The sequence below is a fragment of the Paroedura picta genome, chromosome 2, assembly GCF_049243985.1.
Source record: "Paroedura picta isolate Pp20150507F chromosome 2, Ppicta_v3.0, whole genome shotgun sequence".
Lineage (NCBI taxonomy): Eukaryota > Metazoa > Chordata > Lepidosauria > Squamata > Gekkonidae > Paroedura > Paroedura picta.
The window spans coordinates 54,150,101-54,167,796 of record NC_135370.1 but is presented as its reverse complement, the minus strand read 5'-3'; the positions used below and the strand labels follow the sequence as shown (position 1 = coordinate 54,167,796).

Below are 17,696 nucleotides of genomic sequence, written 5' to 3'. Positions count from 1 at the left end.
TGCACAGGGGATACCTTTACCTTTACCTTTAAGATGGGCAAGTGGTTTGTATCAGCATTTTTATCAGCTTTTACACAAATCACTAAATGACTCTCCTGGGAATACAGTTGCCAGGTGGAAGTAGACTGGTGGTGGAAGGATCTGGGGCATGGTTGGGAGCTCCCCAACTTGCCAACGTCACAAAGAAATGATACCAGCTTGTCAGAGGCAATATTCTGCCTACTGTAGAGGTAAAGATAAAGGTATCCCCTGTGCAAGCACCAAGTCATGTCTGATCCTTGGGGCGACGCCCTCTAGGGTTTTCATGGCAGACTCAATATGGGGTGGTTTGCCAGTGCCTTCCCCAGTCATTACTGTTTGCCCCCAGCAAGCTGGGTACTCATTTTACCGACCTCGGAAGGATGGAAGGCTGAGTCAACCCTGAGCCGGCTGCTGGGATCGAACTCCCAGCCTCATGGGCAGAGCTTTCAGACTGCATGACTGCTGCCTTACCACTCTGCACCACAAGAGGCTCTTAGCCACAAGAGGCTCTTGCCTACTGTAGAGCATTGCCCCAAACCCATAGTGGGCACCATTCCTTATGCCTGCCCCCCAAGAAACTCACAGATCCAGCATTTGTGATTTTGCCACAGACACCACCTTCCACTGTTGTGTGCATCTGTGCCCCCCCCTCCCACTGGTAGCTGGCTCCACAAGTTTCGGGGCAGGGGGGGGGAGCCTGTGCTTGCAATGGCAGCAGGCAGACACACCAATGCTGGTTCTGCAAGTATCAGGTGGGGACGCAGTAATGTGTGATGGTGGTGGTTTGCAGCCCTGCAAGTTTCAGGTAGAGGGGAGCTAACGTGCACAATGGTTGTGGGCAGAGCCACAAATGCTGGCTCCACAAGGTTGGGGTGGGGGAATTGGGGAATCCACCCATTTTTTTAAACCCCTAAAGCAGGGGGAGGTGCCAAAGCAGGGGTTCCCCCATCCCCTGCAGACATCTGGCATTCCTACCTGGGAAGAGTGAATTTAGAGTTAGCACAAGCATAGAAGACTCTTATAGGTATTCTGTGGGCAACCACAGACAAAATTAGCTTATTTTTCCTAATCTTAGAAGCTTCCATAAAAATAGGTAAAATGCAACATTAACAGTACAAACACAAATGCATTAAAATAGTAGGTTCAGAACCAATAAATACCTCTGAACGGGTACTTTAGCACCATTTGAGGGGGGGGGGTAAGAGCCATTGATACATTCAGAACACATGTACACTTCCTGCTATTTTTCTTATTTCTTCCTGTCCTGTTCAATATAAACAGCATGAAACGTTGTATAAGAAGAGACTGTTTCTAGAGTACACAGGAGTCAAACCACAAACTGTCTCTTGAATGTGGCCCACAAGCTTTCTTGCAACCTCTGCAGTTATTGCAAAAACTGGTTGAATGTTTGTCCTCCCAGGACGCAGCAGAGTATGAATGATGCGATTCTAAATTAGCTTTAAAGGAAATCCCACGCAAAACCTATTACAGCAGTCAATCCAAAATTAATCTTGACAAGAACCTTCTTGTAGTGCAAACAATGACAGCTTTCTTAAATAGGTCCTTCACTATTTACTTATTCCCATCTATTTATTTCTATACTATCTTCCAGTGAACACAGTAGGTACTTTCCAATTTTAAGATGCTAAATTACTTGCTGAAAGTAACCGAGTAGAAACAGCATTTCACTTCCTTGAAAACTGGTGATGGGAATTTTGGGTCTTGAAAGCTCACCCTCCTGAAAAACTGGTTGGCCTCTCAAGTGCTAGTGGACCAGAATCTAGCTGTTTTTCTGTAGACCAACAGGGCTACCCTCCAAAACTTACATACATCTGGTAGGTATACTAATCTGGAAGTAAACTGACAACTGAAGTAGATAATCAACCAACATCTGGTACAAGAAATTTGCTGTATCAACTTCTAATTGTTGATTTCCTCCTCCCCCAGCTGCGTCAACCCCAAACTCCAGCCGTATGATCACTCGCCTCTTTTACACAAAGTCACTTAGAGACATAGAACAGAAATTTTCATTTTGTTCTTCAGACAAGAAACAAGAAGATATGAAGATTTAATATACTCTCATCAATAGACTGAAATGATGGGGAGAAGCCTGAAGTGTTCTGCTCTGGTCTCCAATAGCTCTTGGCCGCAGGAGAAGCAAGTTTTTTTTATTATGATGATTAAACATGTTTTATTAAAGCCTTCCCTGACATTTTTCATACTATGCTTCTTTCACCTATTACCCCTTTTTCATTTTCTCCTTTTCCATTTTCGTCTGAGGTCTCTGCATTCCTCTTACTTTTGTTGCAAATGACATTTGGTATACTATTAATTTTTTTTCATCCCTTTGTCTGCCTTTGCTCCTGCCCTCTGTAGCTAATCTAGTAGGTCAGAAAGGAAATATGAAACATATGTTTGGATTATATTCTTCATTATAAAGTGAGACATGAACGAAACGTCTCTCAGTTCTTTCAGTATACATTTCTCCAGTGAATGAAACCTGCTATACCATGAAAATCCATTTGGGAACATGTTTTTAAAGAATCAGAATCCACCTTTATAACTGAACTTAACTATCAGAAGTATTACAGTTCCAATTCAGAAACTTTTTTTTTACTTACACGTATCTACAGACTCATCCGAATCATCTGGACAATCTGATTCTCCATCACAGAGCCAGTTCTGAGACACACAGGTCACATGATCATGGCAAAGAAATTCTCCTACGTCACACAAGTGTTCTTCTGTAAATAAAAATGGTTAAAATTAAATGATTACAGGGTGACTAGAAATAAAAATGTTAATGTGTCAACTTCATGAAATAATACTTTAAAATAACTACATAAAGTAGAATTAATTTCTTGTTCTTCAGCACTTCAACTACATTTAAGATTGTTATCAAACTAGTTAGGTGAAAAATTACAAGTATGATTCACCAGAGTAGTAGAGATGAGAGCTACAACTAAGACAACTGCAGTTCCAGAGATTTAGAGAGCTAGCTTGGTGTAGTGGTTAAGAGCAGTGGCCTCTAATCTGGAGATTTGATTCCCCACTCCTCCACACACAGCCAGTGGGTCACTTTCAGCTAGTCACAGTTCTGTTAGAGCAGTTCTTGCAGAGCAGTTCTGTGGCAGAACCAGTCACCAGCTTGACAGATGCCTGTGGGCCCTGTTCCAGCCCTCCATCTTTTCCCTGGGTGGGGCCTCTTTTCCTGTCCATTGCTGCCACCACTCACTGGCTGGAATACCCCTTCCTGAGGGACAGTGAGCTAGGTTCTTGGTGTTTTATAGTCAAAACCATACATCTTTGGGTCCCACCTGGAGAGCTGGCAACCACCAAGTTTTGCCTGGTTTTCCTCCCCTGGGCCCTCCCAATGCACTAGTATTACCCAAGCAGGGAAGACTAGGTGGTCCAGAGCACCAGTCACTTGGCTATGCCCAAAACTCAGGCTTATTAAACTATTAACAATTAGATTGGGACATTTCCACTCCCTCCAGCACACCATATGAAACAAGCCACAGCACTTAAACAAACTCCGGGCCTGAACTTAAATGGATGACAAAATGCACCCCTATGTCCCTACCCTCCTTGCTGAAAAGGGGGAGAGACTCCCTTGGATACTTGCCTGCCAGCCATCCAGGCCCTGCTGCTCAGCCCATGCAAGCAGGAACCTCTGCCTTAGAAATCCTGAAAAGACTGCCCCTTCCCAGGAGGTCTGGAGCCTAAATACCCACAATCCCCCTGGTGGAGCCTGACTCCTCCATTCCCATTGGGCAATGTGACCTTCTCCCTTCCCTGGGTCTCATGGGAAGTGTAGGCAATTACAGCTTTTCCATCCCTTAGAAGCCATTTTAAAATGCAGGCTCAGGACAGCCATTTCAGAACTCAAATCCACCTCCAAGACTCATTTTGCCACAAGCTCTAACCGAGTTCTCTGAGCCTCGTCTACCTCACAGGTTGTCTGTTGTGGGGAGAGGAAGGGAAGGCCACTTTGAGACTCCTTTGGGTAGTGAAAAGAGGGATATAAAACCATTCCTATTCCTTTTTTTACTGCTTCATAAAGCCTTGGGCCACTGACTTCCATTCTAATGCCATTGAATGTTAGCTATAATTAAGTGCCATCAACTTGTAGCCAACTTACTGTGACCTTTTTTTTTGAGGAGGGGGGTGTTTCAAGGCATGAGATGAGCAGAGGTGGTTTGTCATTGCCTTGGTGGTCTCCCATTCAAGCAGCAACTGCAGCTGACTTGGCTTAGCTCTCAAATTCTAATGAGCTCAGGCTATTCAGTTGGGACCAAAACTCTTTGGATACTTGTTTATTACTGCATATTAAATGACTGATTTTTGAAATCACCAGGATAAGAATTATGAAGAATTTTTTAACATAAACAAAATGAAGCTGACCTTTGCTTCACAGGCACTAGGCAGCCCTCCAGGGAAGTCTTCCCTTCCCAAATAACAAAGGGACCAGGTAAACAGCTGTGGGGAGGGCTCATAAGACATGAAAGTGGCCTGTTTTAGAGCCTCTCTTCTCCCTTACTTTTACCTATCATTGCTGGTTTGGCTTTATGAGATGTGTAGTGCTTCCTAATTTGTAAACCCAGCTGGGAAAGAGAAAAGTTACAATCCAATAATCTCTAGTAGGAATGCTGGCTGGGAATATGGACTACTGAGATCTCTTTGCTCTGACCTGAACAGCCCAATCTTATAAGATTTCAGAAGCCAAGCAGGACCAGCTCTGGTATGTGGATGGAAGACCACTGAGGGACACCAGCAGAGACTTGGTCGCACTTTCCACTATCACCAATGCCGGTTGTGTGACAAAGCTGGGAGTGAGAAGGAATTTACAAGAGAAATGGAGGAGGTTGCCTGTCTGTTTTGGTAAGATTGTGGTGGTTGCTGACAACTCAAAATTACGCTGATGCAAGGACATTTGAAAATAAAAATAAATTACTGAGGAGAGGCTAGATTCAAATGACCAGCCGTGTTGTTCTGAAGTAGCACAATAGAATCAGAGTCCAGTAGCACCTTTAAGACCAACAAAGCTTTATTCAGGGCTAGTTCATCACTAATGTAAATTCCTTCCCAGCCAGGACTAGGATACTTGAAAAAGCCTTATTTCCCATTTATTCTCTTCCACCTACTTTGTTACAAGGTAACAAATAATGAAGAGCGTTGTCTCTGGTTGAAATACCTCCTTTATTTATTTATTTATTTTTATAATGTAATTTCTATCCTGCTCCTCCCATTGACCAACTCATGGTGGATAACAAATTACAAAATCAAAACAACATGAAAACTTACCATAAAACCCCTTACATATAAAACATAAAACAATCCAAGTTATTGTTGGCTAAACCCCCACCACAGTTGGGGGGGGGGGGTGAGGGGTTAAGAGGGAGCTCAGATCTTAACAACCAAAGGCCTGGAGGAAGAGCTCTGTCTTGCAGGCCCTGTGGAAATTTGAGAGCTCTGTCAGGGCCCTCGCTCTCCCATGAGCTCATTCCACCAGGTCAGGGCCAGGGAAATAGCTTTGTAGCTATTTATAACTAGCCTCAGGTCACATTGGCTGTGTGGTTAGTTTCATTTGTAAACCGCTTGAGGAGTGGTATAAATAATTTGCTAAGGGGGGGGGGGGTGGGCCGAGTCAGGGATACGAAACAGGGGCCAATCGAAAGGCGGGTAGTGCCTTGGCGCCTTCCGATTGGTCCATCGACCGTCTGCCTCCACTTTGAAACAGTTGGGAGGCGCTTTGCACCGCCCACCCGGGACCATTGGCCTCTGTAAGACCTACCTTCAGGACTGTGCCTGCGCACTTGGCTCCATGCCGTGCTTGCTGTGAAGCTCCCAGCCTTTTCCTCCATAGTAAATGTGTCTGGGCCAAGGTAGGGGGTGCCTGTGCGGGGAAAATGGCCCATGGCGCTGCTCAGCCGCCCGAGCTCCCTGTCAGCCTTCTCCCCACCCCCACCCCGCTCAGCTCAACCTAAGATGCCGGCCCCCGGACTGACAAAAAACCCGCAGGGCCGCCGGGGAGTCAGAGGCGAGGGGGGCGGCCGGGCAAGGGGGGAGCCCCGGGAGGTCTGCTGCTGCAGCCCCCCCTTTCAAAGCCCACTCTTATGAGCGGGCTTTGAAGCCTAATGTGCATCATAATCAAAGTGATACATTGTGTTGGATAATTTGCAGTTTTGCCCACCAGGTATCACAGTGGGTCCACTGGGGTGATTTTAAATTCTGAGCATTTCTAGCCAGCGAGAGGTCGTGATTTTTCTATGGGAAAATGTTGTGAGCAGGGAGTTAGAAGATGGACTGAGTTGTCAGGGCTCAGGCTGATGCACAGAGAAGCAGGGAACAGCAGGCTAATCAAATTACACCAAGTCATTATCCCAGTCATTAGTGAGCCTCAGATAAAACCACTCCTGCTCTCTCTCAACAGGTGAAAGAGCCTCTCAGTTCTGTAGCCATGGGTGTGATTCTGTGTAATGATTCTAAAGAGAGAGGAGACCCCACTTGACAGCAAAAAAATGGCAACATTTTTGCAATATTTAATTCTCAACTAAAGCTGCTTAACCCTTTTTCTGAAAAGACAACTGATTATTGTGTTGTTAAAATAAAGACAGGAATCAGAAGGAAGGGGGAGTATAGATCCTTTAAAACCTGGGTCTATGCCTTAAGTGTGTTATTCAGTCTTCTTCATATCTAGCTTTATTAACCACTTGCTAATATACCTCTGTTGTATGCTATACTCTGTTACACAGCCTTTGAGGACTGTCTAGGGCATACGAGGGGGGTCACACACATAAAGAAGGTGGGAAAATGGGCTGCATCACTTCAGATTGTAGGAAGCCTATCAGTAAATGACTACCACAAGCATGGAATACCCAAAAGGGTACTTATTTGTCAATATCTGTTCGTGGAAGCTGAAACAGTTGATGGCTTGCATAACACTATGTAGGAACACTGCTGGTAAATGGCCAATACTGGCCAGAACAGGTATTCATTCGGAGGCCAATAATACTATCAGTCAAGACAAGATATTTTTGGCCATTCAAAAGAAGGGCACCAACAGAATACTGCATAGTCCACTTCCTGCCTTAGCTGCCTGAAAGAGATACTTCCTGATAAGAGTACATGACTCCCTTTCATCTTGGTCACTGCTTAGTAATACTTCCTTTCCACAGTGACTGTTAGCGGTTGGAGGGGAGAGCTCATGGGAACTAGGGAAATACAAATTACTGTCACTCCAACAGTACAATATAACTTCTGCCACGAACTCAGAAACATTGTTTGACATCAGGGTGACATTTCAGGATTCCACCAGAACTAGAGTCTCAGTTGAACACCAGAGAGTCACCCAGTGTGATGATGTCACTTGGAGTTTGTGCCAGAATTGACATAATGCCATTGAAATAATAGTGATCTTCCCCACATTTATCTCCCCCTCCCCCCCTGCCATACCAGGAGGCTATGAATAGGCAGCCTGTAGTAGAAGACATGGCAGCCCTTGCTGAGAAAATACACAGGGGAATGAAAATCCATTTTGCTTTGTTTTTCATTTCAACTTATGTTAAATAGCAAACCAACATAGCAGGCAAAGGGGCTGATTTCTACCTGGTACGCTATTGCTTATACGTAGGGAGTTTTTATGTGGCCTTAATATTCAAAGTAGCATAGTCTGAAGTGGTACACAGAGCTCATTCTATCAACACAGTACCTTCTTCTCTATCCCAAGAAAAGGGATGCTAAGAACTTATTCTTGTAGCAAGGCCTTTATGCATGGTTGTGTGTGCAAACATGCATTTGGCTTGGATCCACTGAAAGGTTTTCATGGACAAAACCTTTTCCATTTCTAGAGTGCAAAGTTTGCAGAGCTTGTGCTTTACCTCCTTCTTCATCCCAAAATCATCTTGCATTTGGACAGCATTTTGGACTGCAGCAGTTGACTGACACAATTCTAATTGGCCAATGAAGATGCAAGTCGGCTTTTGGCATGAATAAGGCCACAGTTTTATTAATAAACCATAACGAAGGGTAGGCCTGCCACGAGGTATAGAGTAATCCCTGCACCGCCGTCCAGCTGCTGACATGGGCTCAAGGGGTGCCCTGTGTCCCCCTTCCTCCCAGCTAGGAGGAAGGAGCCCTTGTCCCTTGAAACCCACCCCAGAGAGGAGGCCAGTCATGGTTGTTAGGCATCTACATCATCCAACCATCCCTACCTCCTAGCTCTGAGCCCCTGACCCCCCCAGCTGGGCAAGGCCACGCTCAGTGTTAGCCAATCTCCTATTGAGACCCCCACCTCAAGGCCCAGTATGCAAACTGGTTCCTGAACAAAATACTCTACCTCATGCCCCCTATTCCGCAGCTGTGACAAAGCAACAACAAACTCTTTTAAAGGGCAGGCGGGAAGGAACCTGTCCTCTGGCTCTTCAGGCGGCAGAGAGGGCAATCTTCTTGTGCGTGGTGCTTACAAAGCGCCCTACCCCCGCCTCTGTGCCACCATGATGCGCCTGGCAGCGCAATGATGCTCGCTGGGCCAGATGCCGTCACATCTTCCTGTCCCCCCTATCTGTCACGTCAACTGCGGCCTCGTTCAGCCTCATTGGAGGAGGTGAGAAAATCATGCTTCATGGGTGGAAATTCTTCCTGATAAAGTTATGCTCTGGTGAATCCAAGACATCATTTTGACATTGGTTTAGTTAGATTGCTTTTAGTGGGATTGTTCATATCTTTCTGTTGTTTTGAAGGTATTACATTACGGCTTAAAGGGTTTGTTTTATGTTAAGAAAATAATAATATTAATCTTTTGTATATTGTAGCTATATTAAATACCCATAACATTGAGATAATGGATAAGAGAACAATATGTGAGTAAACAGTTTTCAAAAAATCATTCATCTTATGCCATCCATTCCATCTGCTATTATTTTCTTATTAGTCCATCATAGCACAAAGTGATATCTTAATTTCCACAATAATAATCTACTTTGCTGTGTGCTTGTACATAGCTTACATGAATGGCTGATCAACTGACAGATCTTTGCATAAATTCCCCTTGCCACAGCATGTGATATTCAGCCTCATAATTATTTGTAAAGCCTTCCGGTTTTTATTCCTTTGTTAGATGAGTTAAACAGTAAAATAAATTTTAAAACTTTTTTTTTTAAACAACAAAATAAGATGTTGTGAAATCCCTTGGGATTAATTGTTATTTTAGACAACAGCTATATATAGTACTGATGTAATCAGGGCATAGGAGTGCCTCTGGTGTGCTTTCTAAAGCAGTCTCAGAGCTTTGAAGAAAATTCTTATTGTTCTATAACGTTAAGGACAGTTATGTATTATCCCTCTGGGACAGAACAGTAGAAACAGATTGTTACAAGCACTCTATTTATTTTATTTGTGTGCACACAGATAATTTTCAAGGTCAGTTTCTGAGCGTATCACTAGTGGCTCAGTCAAATGCCTGAATTTCTACCTACAAGGTAGATCCCTGTTTTGCAGTATCAAGAAGACCCAGTGTGCTATTTTCTTGGCTCAGTAGAACAGCTAAGGAATGTTTTACATATAAGCACATATAATAAAGCAAACTAGGCTGCTGAGCAGTGGAAGCATATGTGGTTTTAAGAAGAAGAAGAAGATTTGGTTCTTATATGCCGCTTTTCCCTCCCCGAAGGAGGCTCAAAGTGGCTTACAGTCGCCTTCCCATTCCCCTCCCCACAACATACACCCTGTGAGGTAGGTGAGGCTGAGAGAGCCCTGATATCACTGCCCGGTCAGAACAGTTTTATCAGTGCCGTGGGGAGCCCAAGGTCACCCAGCTGGTTGCATGTGGGGGAGGGCAGAATCGAACCTGGCATGCCAGATTAGAAGTCCGCACTCCTAACCACTACACCAAACTGGCTCTCCAAAATTAAACAATTTTGCTTTTATGAGTAAAATTAAATAAATGGCATGATAATTAACATGCAGGATTACCAATCATATAGAGAAGGTTGAGTGCAAAGGAATTCGAAGTTTCTCTTTGGAGTACCACTTTTTAAAAGTATACCTGAATTCAGAACTAAAGGAAAGTCTACCCCTTCTGCTTCTGTGTCTGGAGCTTCGATAGTATTAACAGACTGCAGTAGTATCTGGAAGCATTTAATTCTAACATTTCATTTATTTACCATATTTGCCGGCGTATAAGACGACTGGGCGTATAAGATGACCCCCCCCCAACATTTCCACTCAAAATATAGAGTTTGCTACATTACATTACAGTACTTGGGCCACTATGGGCAGCTTTGTCTATCCCAACTGAAGTGCACCCGGCGTATAGGATCACCCCCCCCCCCACTTGGAAGCATGTTTTTCAGGGGGGGAAAGTAGTCTTATACGCCAGCAAATACTGTACTTATACATCAATTTATATACCACCCTTATTGGATATACTATCTCAGTTTGAGACCCCATGGCTGATTCCATACAGAAAGAAAAGGCTGAGAGGACAGTCATATGGAAGAGGGGCAAACTGCTGCTGCTGCTCGGCTACTCCACTCTTGGGCCTGGCACAAATCAGGCCCCCGAAGCCCCAGGCATATCCTTCCGAGTTCCCTTAGTCCACTGCGGGGGCCAACAGAGCCTGTCCCACGGCAGGCCCATGGGGCCAGATGGGCCCATGGGCTTTCCAGGCATAGCTCCTCCCTGTCCTATGGTGGCCCAGAGGGGATAAGGTGGGATTGCCTGCAAAATAACCCCCCCACACACACACACACACACAGACAGCCGAGCTAATCTGCCACTGCTTTGTTTCCTCAGGGTACACATTTCATTGTAACAGCAGGTGTCCTGTGAAATGTGCCCCCAGTGTGGACACAGACTGCTGTGGAGCATGCAGCTCTGCAACAATGAACTGCTGGCGGCTTGATGTGGCTGCCGCCATGTAGAATGCGCCCCTGCATATCTTTTCTTCAGTCAAGTGAAGGCACACATTTCAAATCTATTATGGTTCAACTCAGGATATCCACACGGTTACATTACCAAAGAAAGATCATTTTCTCTGAGATCAAGGAAGGACTCCCCATTAACTGAGGGATCCTACATCTCTAATTATTACAAGAATAGAGTTGCCAGGTCTGCTGATCTGGATGGGGGTCCCCCACTTTCCAGATGCACTTAACCCTCCCACCAAACTCTCCACCAAACTCATTCATACCCAGATGACAGTTGCAATGTGCTGATGTCACCCACAAGTTGTGTTAGCATGCCATGGGGGTGGTGATGCTGTTATGGGGGCAAAATTCTATGGTATGAAGCAAATTCTACCATAGTTGTTGTTAGATGCAGAGTCATGTCCAACCCATCGCAACCACATGGATAATGATCCTCCAGGCCTTCTTGTCCTCTACCATTCCCCGGAGTCCATTTAAGCTCACACCGACCACTTCAGTGATTCCATCCAGCCACCTCATTCTCTGTCGTTCTTTTCTTCTTTCGCTCCCAGCATTAGGCTGTTCTCCAGGGAGTCCTTCCTTCTCATGAGGGGGCCAAAGTATTTGAGTTTACCCCAAAAGCCAGAGTGTTGCCCCCCAATGCCCCCAATATACCTAGGTCACTTCTGGGTGACATCAGCATGTTAGTAAGCTCCATGAAAGTGTCCCCCATCCCCCACCAGTAGTGTAGATTGACCTGGCAGTTCAAAAAGTACCTTCCACCAATCCTAACAACTCAAAGGACAGGAATTAAGCCTCCATCATATGTATCAGTGCAGACATATACATAATCTATATCTAGGAAAGAGTTTACCTTTATTATGCTTAGTATGAAAGTCACATTGAGAAGGGGGTTATTTTTTTAAACAAAGTCATTTATTTCAATGTAATTGTTCTTTGCATGTTTGGTTTTGTGCATTATGGTTTCAACCTCATTGTTGAAAGGCAGACTGCAGATGAAGTAAATAAATGTTTATTCAATTCATTAGCCATTATGTATTGTTTGTAAGTTGTTGTTGTTGTTATGTGCGAAGTCGTGTCCGACCCATCGCGACCCCATGGACAATGATCCTCCAGGCCTTCCTGTCCTCTACCATTCCCCGGAGTCCATTTAAGTTTGCACCTACTGCTTCAGTGACTCCATCCATCCACCTCATTCTCTGTCGTCCCCTTCTTCTTTTGCCCTCGATCTCTCCCAGCATTAGGCTCTTCTCCAGGGAGTCCTTCCTTCTCATGAGGTGGCCAAAATATTTGAGTTTCATCTTCAGGATCTGGCCTTCTAAAGAGCAGTCAGGGCTGATCTCCTCTAGGACTGACTGGTTTGTTCGCCTTGCAGTCCAAGGGACTCGCAAGAGTCTTCTCCAGCACCAGAGTTCAAAAGCCTCAATTCTTTGACGCTCGGCCTTCCTTATGGTCCAACTTTCGCAGCCATACATTGCAACTGGGAAGACCATAGCCTTGACTAAACGCACTTTTGTTGGCAGGGTGATGTCTCTGCTTTTTAGGATGCTGTCTAGATTTGCCATAGCTTTCCTCCCCAGGAGCAAGCGTCTTTTAATTTCTTTGCTGCAGTCCCCATCTGCAGTGATCTTGGAGCCCAGGAAAATAAAATCTGTCACTATCTCCATTTCTTCCCCTTCTATTTGCCAGGAATTGAGAGGGCCGGATGCCATGATCTTTGTTTTCTTGATGTTGAGTTTCAAGCCAACTTTGGCACTCTCCTCCTTCACCCGCATCAACAGGCTCTTTAGTTCCTCTTCACTTTCTGCCATTAGAGTGGTATCATCTGCATATCTGAGGTTGTTGATATTTCTCCCTGCAATCTTGATCCCAATTTGTGACTCCTCTAATCCCGCATTTCTCATGATGTGCTCTGCATACAAGTTAAATAGGCAAGGCGACAGTATACAGCCTTGCCGAACTCCTTTCTCAATTTTGAACCAGTCAGTGATTCCATGTTCAGTTCTCACTGTTGCTTCTTGACCTGCATATAAATTTCTCAAGAGACAAATAAGATGCTCTGGTATTCCCATCTCTTTAAGAACTTGCCACAATTTGTTGTGCTCCACACAATCAAAGGCTTTAGCATAGTCAATGAAGCAGAAGTAGACGTTCTTCTGGTACTCCCTAGCTTTCTCCATGATCCAGCGTATGTTGGCAATTTGATCTCTAGTTCCTCTGCCTCTTCGAAATCCTGCCTGTACTTCTGGAAGTTCTCGGTCCACATATTGCTGGAGCCTAGCTTGTAGGATTTTGAGCATAACTTTGCTAGCATGAGAAATTAGTGCGATGGTGCGGTAGTTTGAACATTCTTTGGCATTGCCCTTCTTTGGGATTGGAATGTAAACTGACCTTTTCCAATCCTGTGGCCATTGTTGAGTTTTCCAAATTTGCTGGCATATTGAGTGTAGCACTTTTACTGCATCGTCCTTTAAGATTTTGAATAGTTCAACTGGAATGCTGTCACTACCACTAGCTTTATTGTTGCTCAGACTTCCTAAGGCCCATTTGACTTCACATTCCAGGATGTCTGGCTCCAGGTCAGTAACTACCCCATTGTGGTCATCAGGGATGTTAAGCTCGCTCTTGTATAGTTCTTCTGTATAATTTTGCCACCTTTGTTTGATCTCTTCTGCTTCTGTGAGGTCCCTACCATTTTGGTCCCTTATCATACCCATCTTTGCATGAAACGTTCTCTTCATATCTCCAATTTTCTTGAAAAGATCTCTGGTCCTCCCCATTCTATTGTTTTCTTCTATTTGTTTGCACTGTTCATTTAAGAAGGCATTCTTATCTCTTCTAGCTTTTCTCTGGAATTCTGCATTCAATTGGGTGTATCTTTCTCTTTCTCCCTTGCCTTTCACTTCCCTTCTCTCCTTAGCTATTTGTAAAGCTTCCTCAGACAGCCATTTTGATTTCTTGCATTTCTTTTTCTTTGGGATGGTTTTAGTTGCTACCTCTTGTACAATGTTGCGAACCTCCGTCCATAGTTCTTCAGGCACTCTGTCTATCAGATCTAATTCCTTAAATCTATTTGTCACCTCCACTGTGTATTCGTCAGGGATATGATTTAGTTCATACCTGAGTGGCCTAGTGCTTTTCCCTACTTTCTTCAATTTAAGCCTAAATTTTGCAACAAGAAGCTCATGATCTGAACCACAATCAGCTCCTGGTCTTGTTTTTATTGACTGGATAGAACTTTTCCATCTTTGGCTGCAGAGCACATAGTCAATCTGATTTCTGTGTTGACCGTCTGGTGATGTCCATGTGTAGAGTCGTCTCTTGGGTTGCTGGAAAAGAGTGTTTGCTATGACCATTGTATTCTCTTGACAAAATTCTACCAGCCTGTGCCCTGCTTCATTTTGTACTCCAAGGCCAAACTTGCCTGTTATCCCGGTTATCTTTTGGCTTCCTACTTTAGCATTCCAATCCCCCATGATGATAAGCATATCATTTTTGGGCGTTGCTTCTAGAAGGTGTTGTAGGGCTTCATAGAACTGATCAACTTCATCCTCTTCAGCAGCAGTGGTTGGGGCGTAGACCTGGATCACTGTGATGTTGAATGGTTTGCCTTGGATTCGAACTGAGATCATTCTGTCATTTTGGGGATTGTATCCCAAGACTGCTTTTCCTATTCTCTTATTGATTATGAATGCTACTCCATTTCTTCTGCGAGATTCTTGTCCACAGTAGTATACCTGATGGTCATCTGAATTAAATTCACCCATTCCTGTCCATTTTAGTTCACTGATTCCTAAAATGTCGATGTTCAGTCTTCTCATTTCTTGTTTAACCACGTCCAGCTTGCCTTGATTCATGGATCTGACGTTCCAGGTTCCTATGGAATAAAAATCTTTACAGCATCAGACTGTCTTTTCGCCACCAGTTACTTCCACAACTGAGCGTCCTTTCGGCTTTGGCCCAGCCGCTTCATTCATTCTGGCGCTACTCGTACTAGCCGTCTGCTCATCCCCAGTAGCATATTGGACACCTTCCGACCTGAGGGGCTCATCTTCCGGCGTCATATCGTTATGCCTATTGGAACTGTCCATAGAGTTTTCATGGCAAAGATACTGGAGTGGTTTGCCATTGCCTTCTCCAGTGGATCACCTTTTGTCAGAGCTCTCAGCTATGACCTGTCCGTCTTGGGTGGCCCTGCACAGCATAGCTCATAGCTTCACTGAACTACGCAAGCCCCCTTGCCACAACAAGGCAGCGATCCTTGAAGGGGGATTGTTTGTAAGTACTACACTTTATAAAGCTTTAGGGAAGTTTATCAACATTAGTGATACAGAACCTGTAAACATTCAAGACCTCCATTCAAGGAGTCCAAATTTGTTCCTCCTTTTTTTTTTTTTTTTTTTTTTCTTTCAAAATTCAAATTCAGTTAAATTTTAGGTGATTATTTTATGCCTGTCATTTTTGGCATTTAGCATTTTTCCAAATGATTACATTCTATCCTGGAAAATAAGTTGCATCAACTGCTTCTCATTTTAGGAGTGAACACGGCACGATGTCTTTACATTTAATACTAAGGAAACATCAGTGAACAAGATTCAGAGTCATGAGCAGAATGAAGAATTTCCTAGCCAATAGAGCTACAGGTTACAGCCAAAAACAACCCCTACAGTTCAGCTGCAAAACCCTCAATACTTACATGCTTTCTGAAGGTTCAGAGAACTCTAAAAGGGTCAAGTTAATAAAAATTCCTCTACAAAAGCAATCTAGCAATTACGGGACAAGATGCTAAATGATATGTATTTATCCGGAACATTCTTATGCCATGTCTCAAGGAAACCAGCTCAAGGCAACGTACAAGTAAAACTTCTTATATATTGGAAGCCAATTAAGAAGCAAGAAACAGAGGGGAGAAATAAATGGGTAGTTTTTGTTGTAATGTATACAAGCAGCAATCTAGGGGCAAGTTTCTGCTTTGCATGTCTCTCAGTTCTGGTTCTACAGGGCTCCTGCAAGGCAGTCCGTGGCCAAATAAGCTGATCGAGAGGCTGACTGAATGAAAGGCCAAACAGAAAACAAATGGGCCAGACACCTAAACAAAAGCCATTGTTAAATTGGTGACACAGAAGTGCAGTGTGGCTTAATCTCAACTACCATTCCACAGAACGGGACGGTCACAGTATTTTGGCTCTGGGGTGTTCCGAGATTATTTTACTTTGGAGTAAAATGTAAGAATCAATGTAACAATTCTTTGCATCCTTATCACCTGTACTGTGGAAGCTAGAAAAGGGTAGCTGAAGGACGAGAAAGCCTGTGAACTAGCATTACCATTAAGCTAGACACCTTTTCTTTGCTGCATTTCATTATGGCTTATACTTTTATCTTCTTTAATAAAATACCCTTTTCCCTCCTTGATTTCCACTGCCAGTCAAAATACATCAGAACCAGACTAATGCCAGCAATAATGAACAGATACGCATGACAGCAATCTATGAATAGCAACATAAATGTCTAAGTAAATGGAAGAACTGGCTAAGAAATATATGAAGAGAGAACTGTCTTATCACCAATTTCAAGGATAATGAGAGTCAGGGAAAGAAAGAAAAGCCTTCATTATATGAGGCAAATGTATAGACAGAAGAGCTTGATGTTATTTCTAGAAAAAAGTAGTGTTATGTTTTTGCAACTGGGTTTAGTGACAATAGCATTTGCAATTATTGATATCAACCCTGCCCTCAGTTATTTCAAAAAGAAGACTGTGGGATTTATTTGGAGTCGGGTTGGGTATACTGGGTGTGAGTGCAGGCTCTCCCTTCTTCTTTCCTCATTCCCTGCTTCATTTTACCTGCTTATTCTTTTTGTTCCCTCTTCTTGTCTTACTACAATTTCAGAGTAATTACACGCCCATGAAGACATAACAGCATTGGCAAAGGCTACATTTGTTGGATGGATCAAGCAAGAGTTCAAACTCAGCCTGTGTCTTCCATTGACCTACTTCATCATCTCCTGCACACAGTGTGCCACACGGTGTCCAAACCCAGCCCCTTCCCCCAATGCACAATACAGCCATTTCCTGGGTGGAGTCTGCACTGAGCTTTTATTGCAGTCACAGGTTGATTCAGTCCCTGCCGTCTACACGGAATGCGATTTCCGTTTTGATTCTGGGCGATTTAAATTTTCCCTCTGCAACAAACATGATTGATCCGGAGTGACCCTATCTTTTCCTCGTGATATCCTGGAATGCTTTTAACCTTCGATATTTTAAAAATCGCATGACTAAAGGTGCAGCTTTCTGCTTTCCCCTAAACTAATGCTTCCAAGCCTCCAACACTGTACAAAAGTCCTGCTTGGTCAGGGTGTCAGTTCAAATGCTTCCTGGTTGCGAAACTTTCCTCCCAACATATATTTTTTTCTTTGTTTCCCTCTGGAATCTGTGCTCCAGAACCAGCAGAGATTTGCCTCTTCTCTGAGAGGCTGCTTGTTGGCTGGCTGGCTGGCTGCTTGGCTCGCTCCCTCGCTCCCTCCCTCCCTCCCCCAAATTCGTTAGAGAAAGAGCCCTTGTACTGCTTCTCCACCAGCTTTCAAAAGAGGAGAAATCCTCCACCCTCCCCTCTCTTAGCTCCCTGAATGGTGCAGAGCACTTTCTGTTTCAAGTTGGGGGAAAGTAATGAGGAAGACCCAAACTCAAATTGATCTGAATTCAACAGGAATAAACAAAGTGCAGATTCAGCCCTAGTTGAGAAAAATGTT

At 44.0% G+C, this 17,696-nt stretch overlaps 1 protein-coding gene and 1 long non-coding RNA gene across 7 annotated transcripts in view; one reads left to right on the top strand and one right to left on the bottom strand.

Annotated features, from left to right (window-relative positions):
• Positions 1-17,696, bottom strand: part of LRP1B (LDL receptor related protein 1B) — a 1,129,178-nt gene that overhangs the window by 828,514 nt on the left and 282,968 nt on the right. For all 6 annotated transcript variants that reach the window (XR_013228123.1, XM_077320173.1, XM_077320175.1 and 3 more), the window contains exon 2: positions 2,643-2,765. Coding sequence is in view for 5 of the 6 variants with exons in the window: in XM_077320173.1 (XP_077176288.1) it covers positions 2,643-2,765 (123 nt within the window). In the remaining variant the exon portion in view is untranslated. The remainder of the gene's footprint in view (positions 1-2,642; positions 2,766-17,696) is intronic.
• On the top strand, positions 3,843-16,313 carry LOC143828666 (uncharacterized). Its single transcript, XR_013227816.1, has 3 exons — positions 3,843-3,977; positions 4,734-4,902; positions 15,486-16,313. It is a non-coding gene; the product is annotated as an uncharacterized LOC143828666 (long non-coding RNA).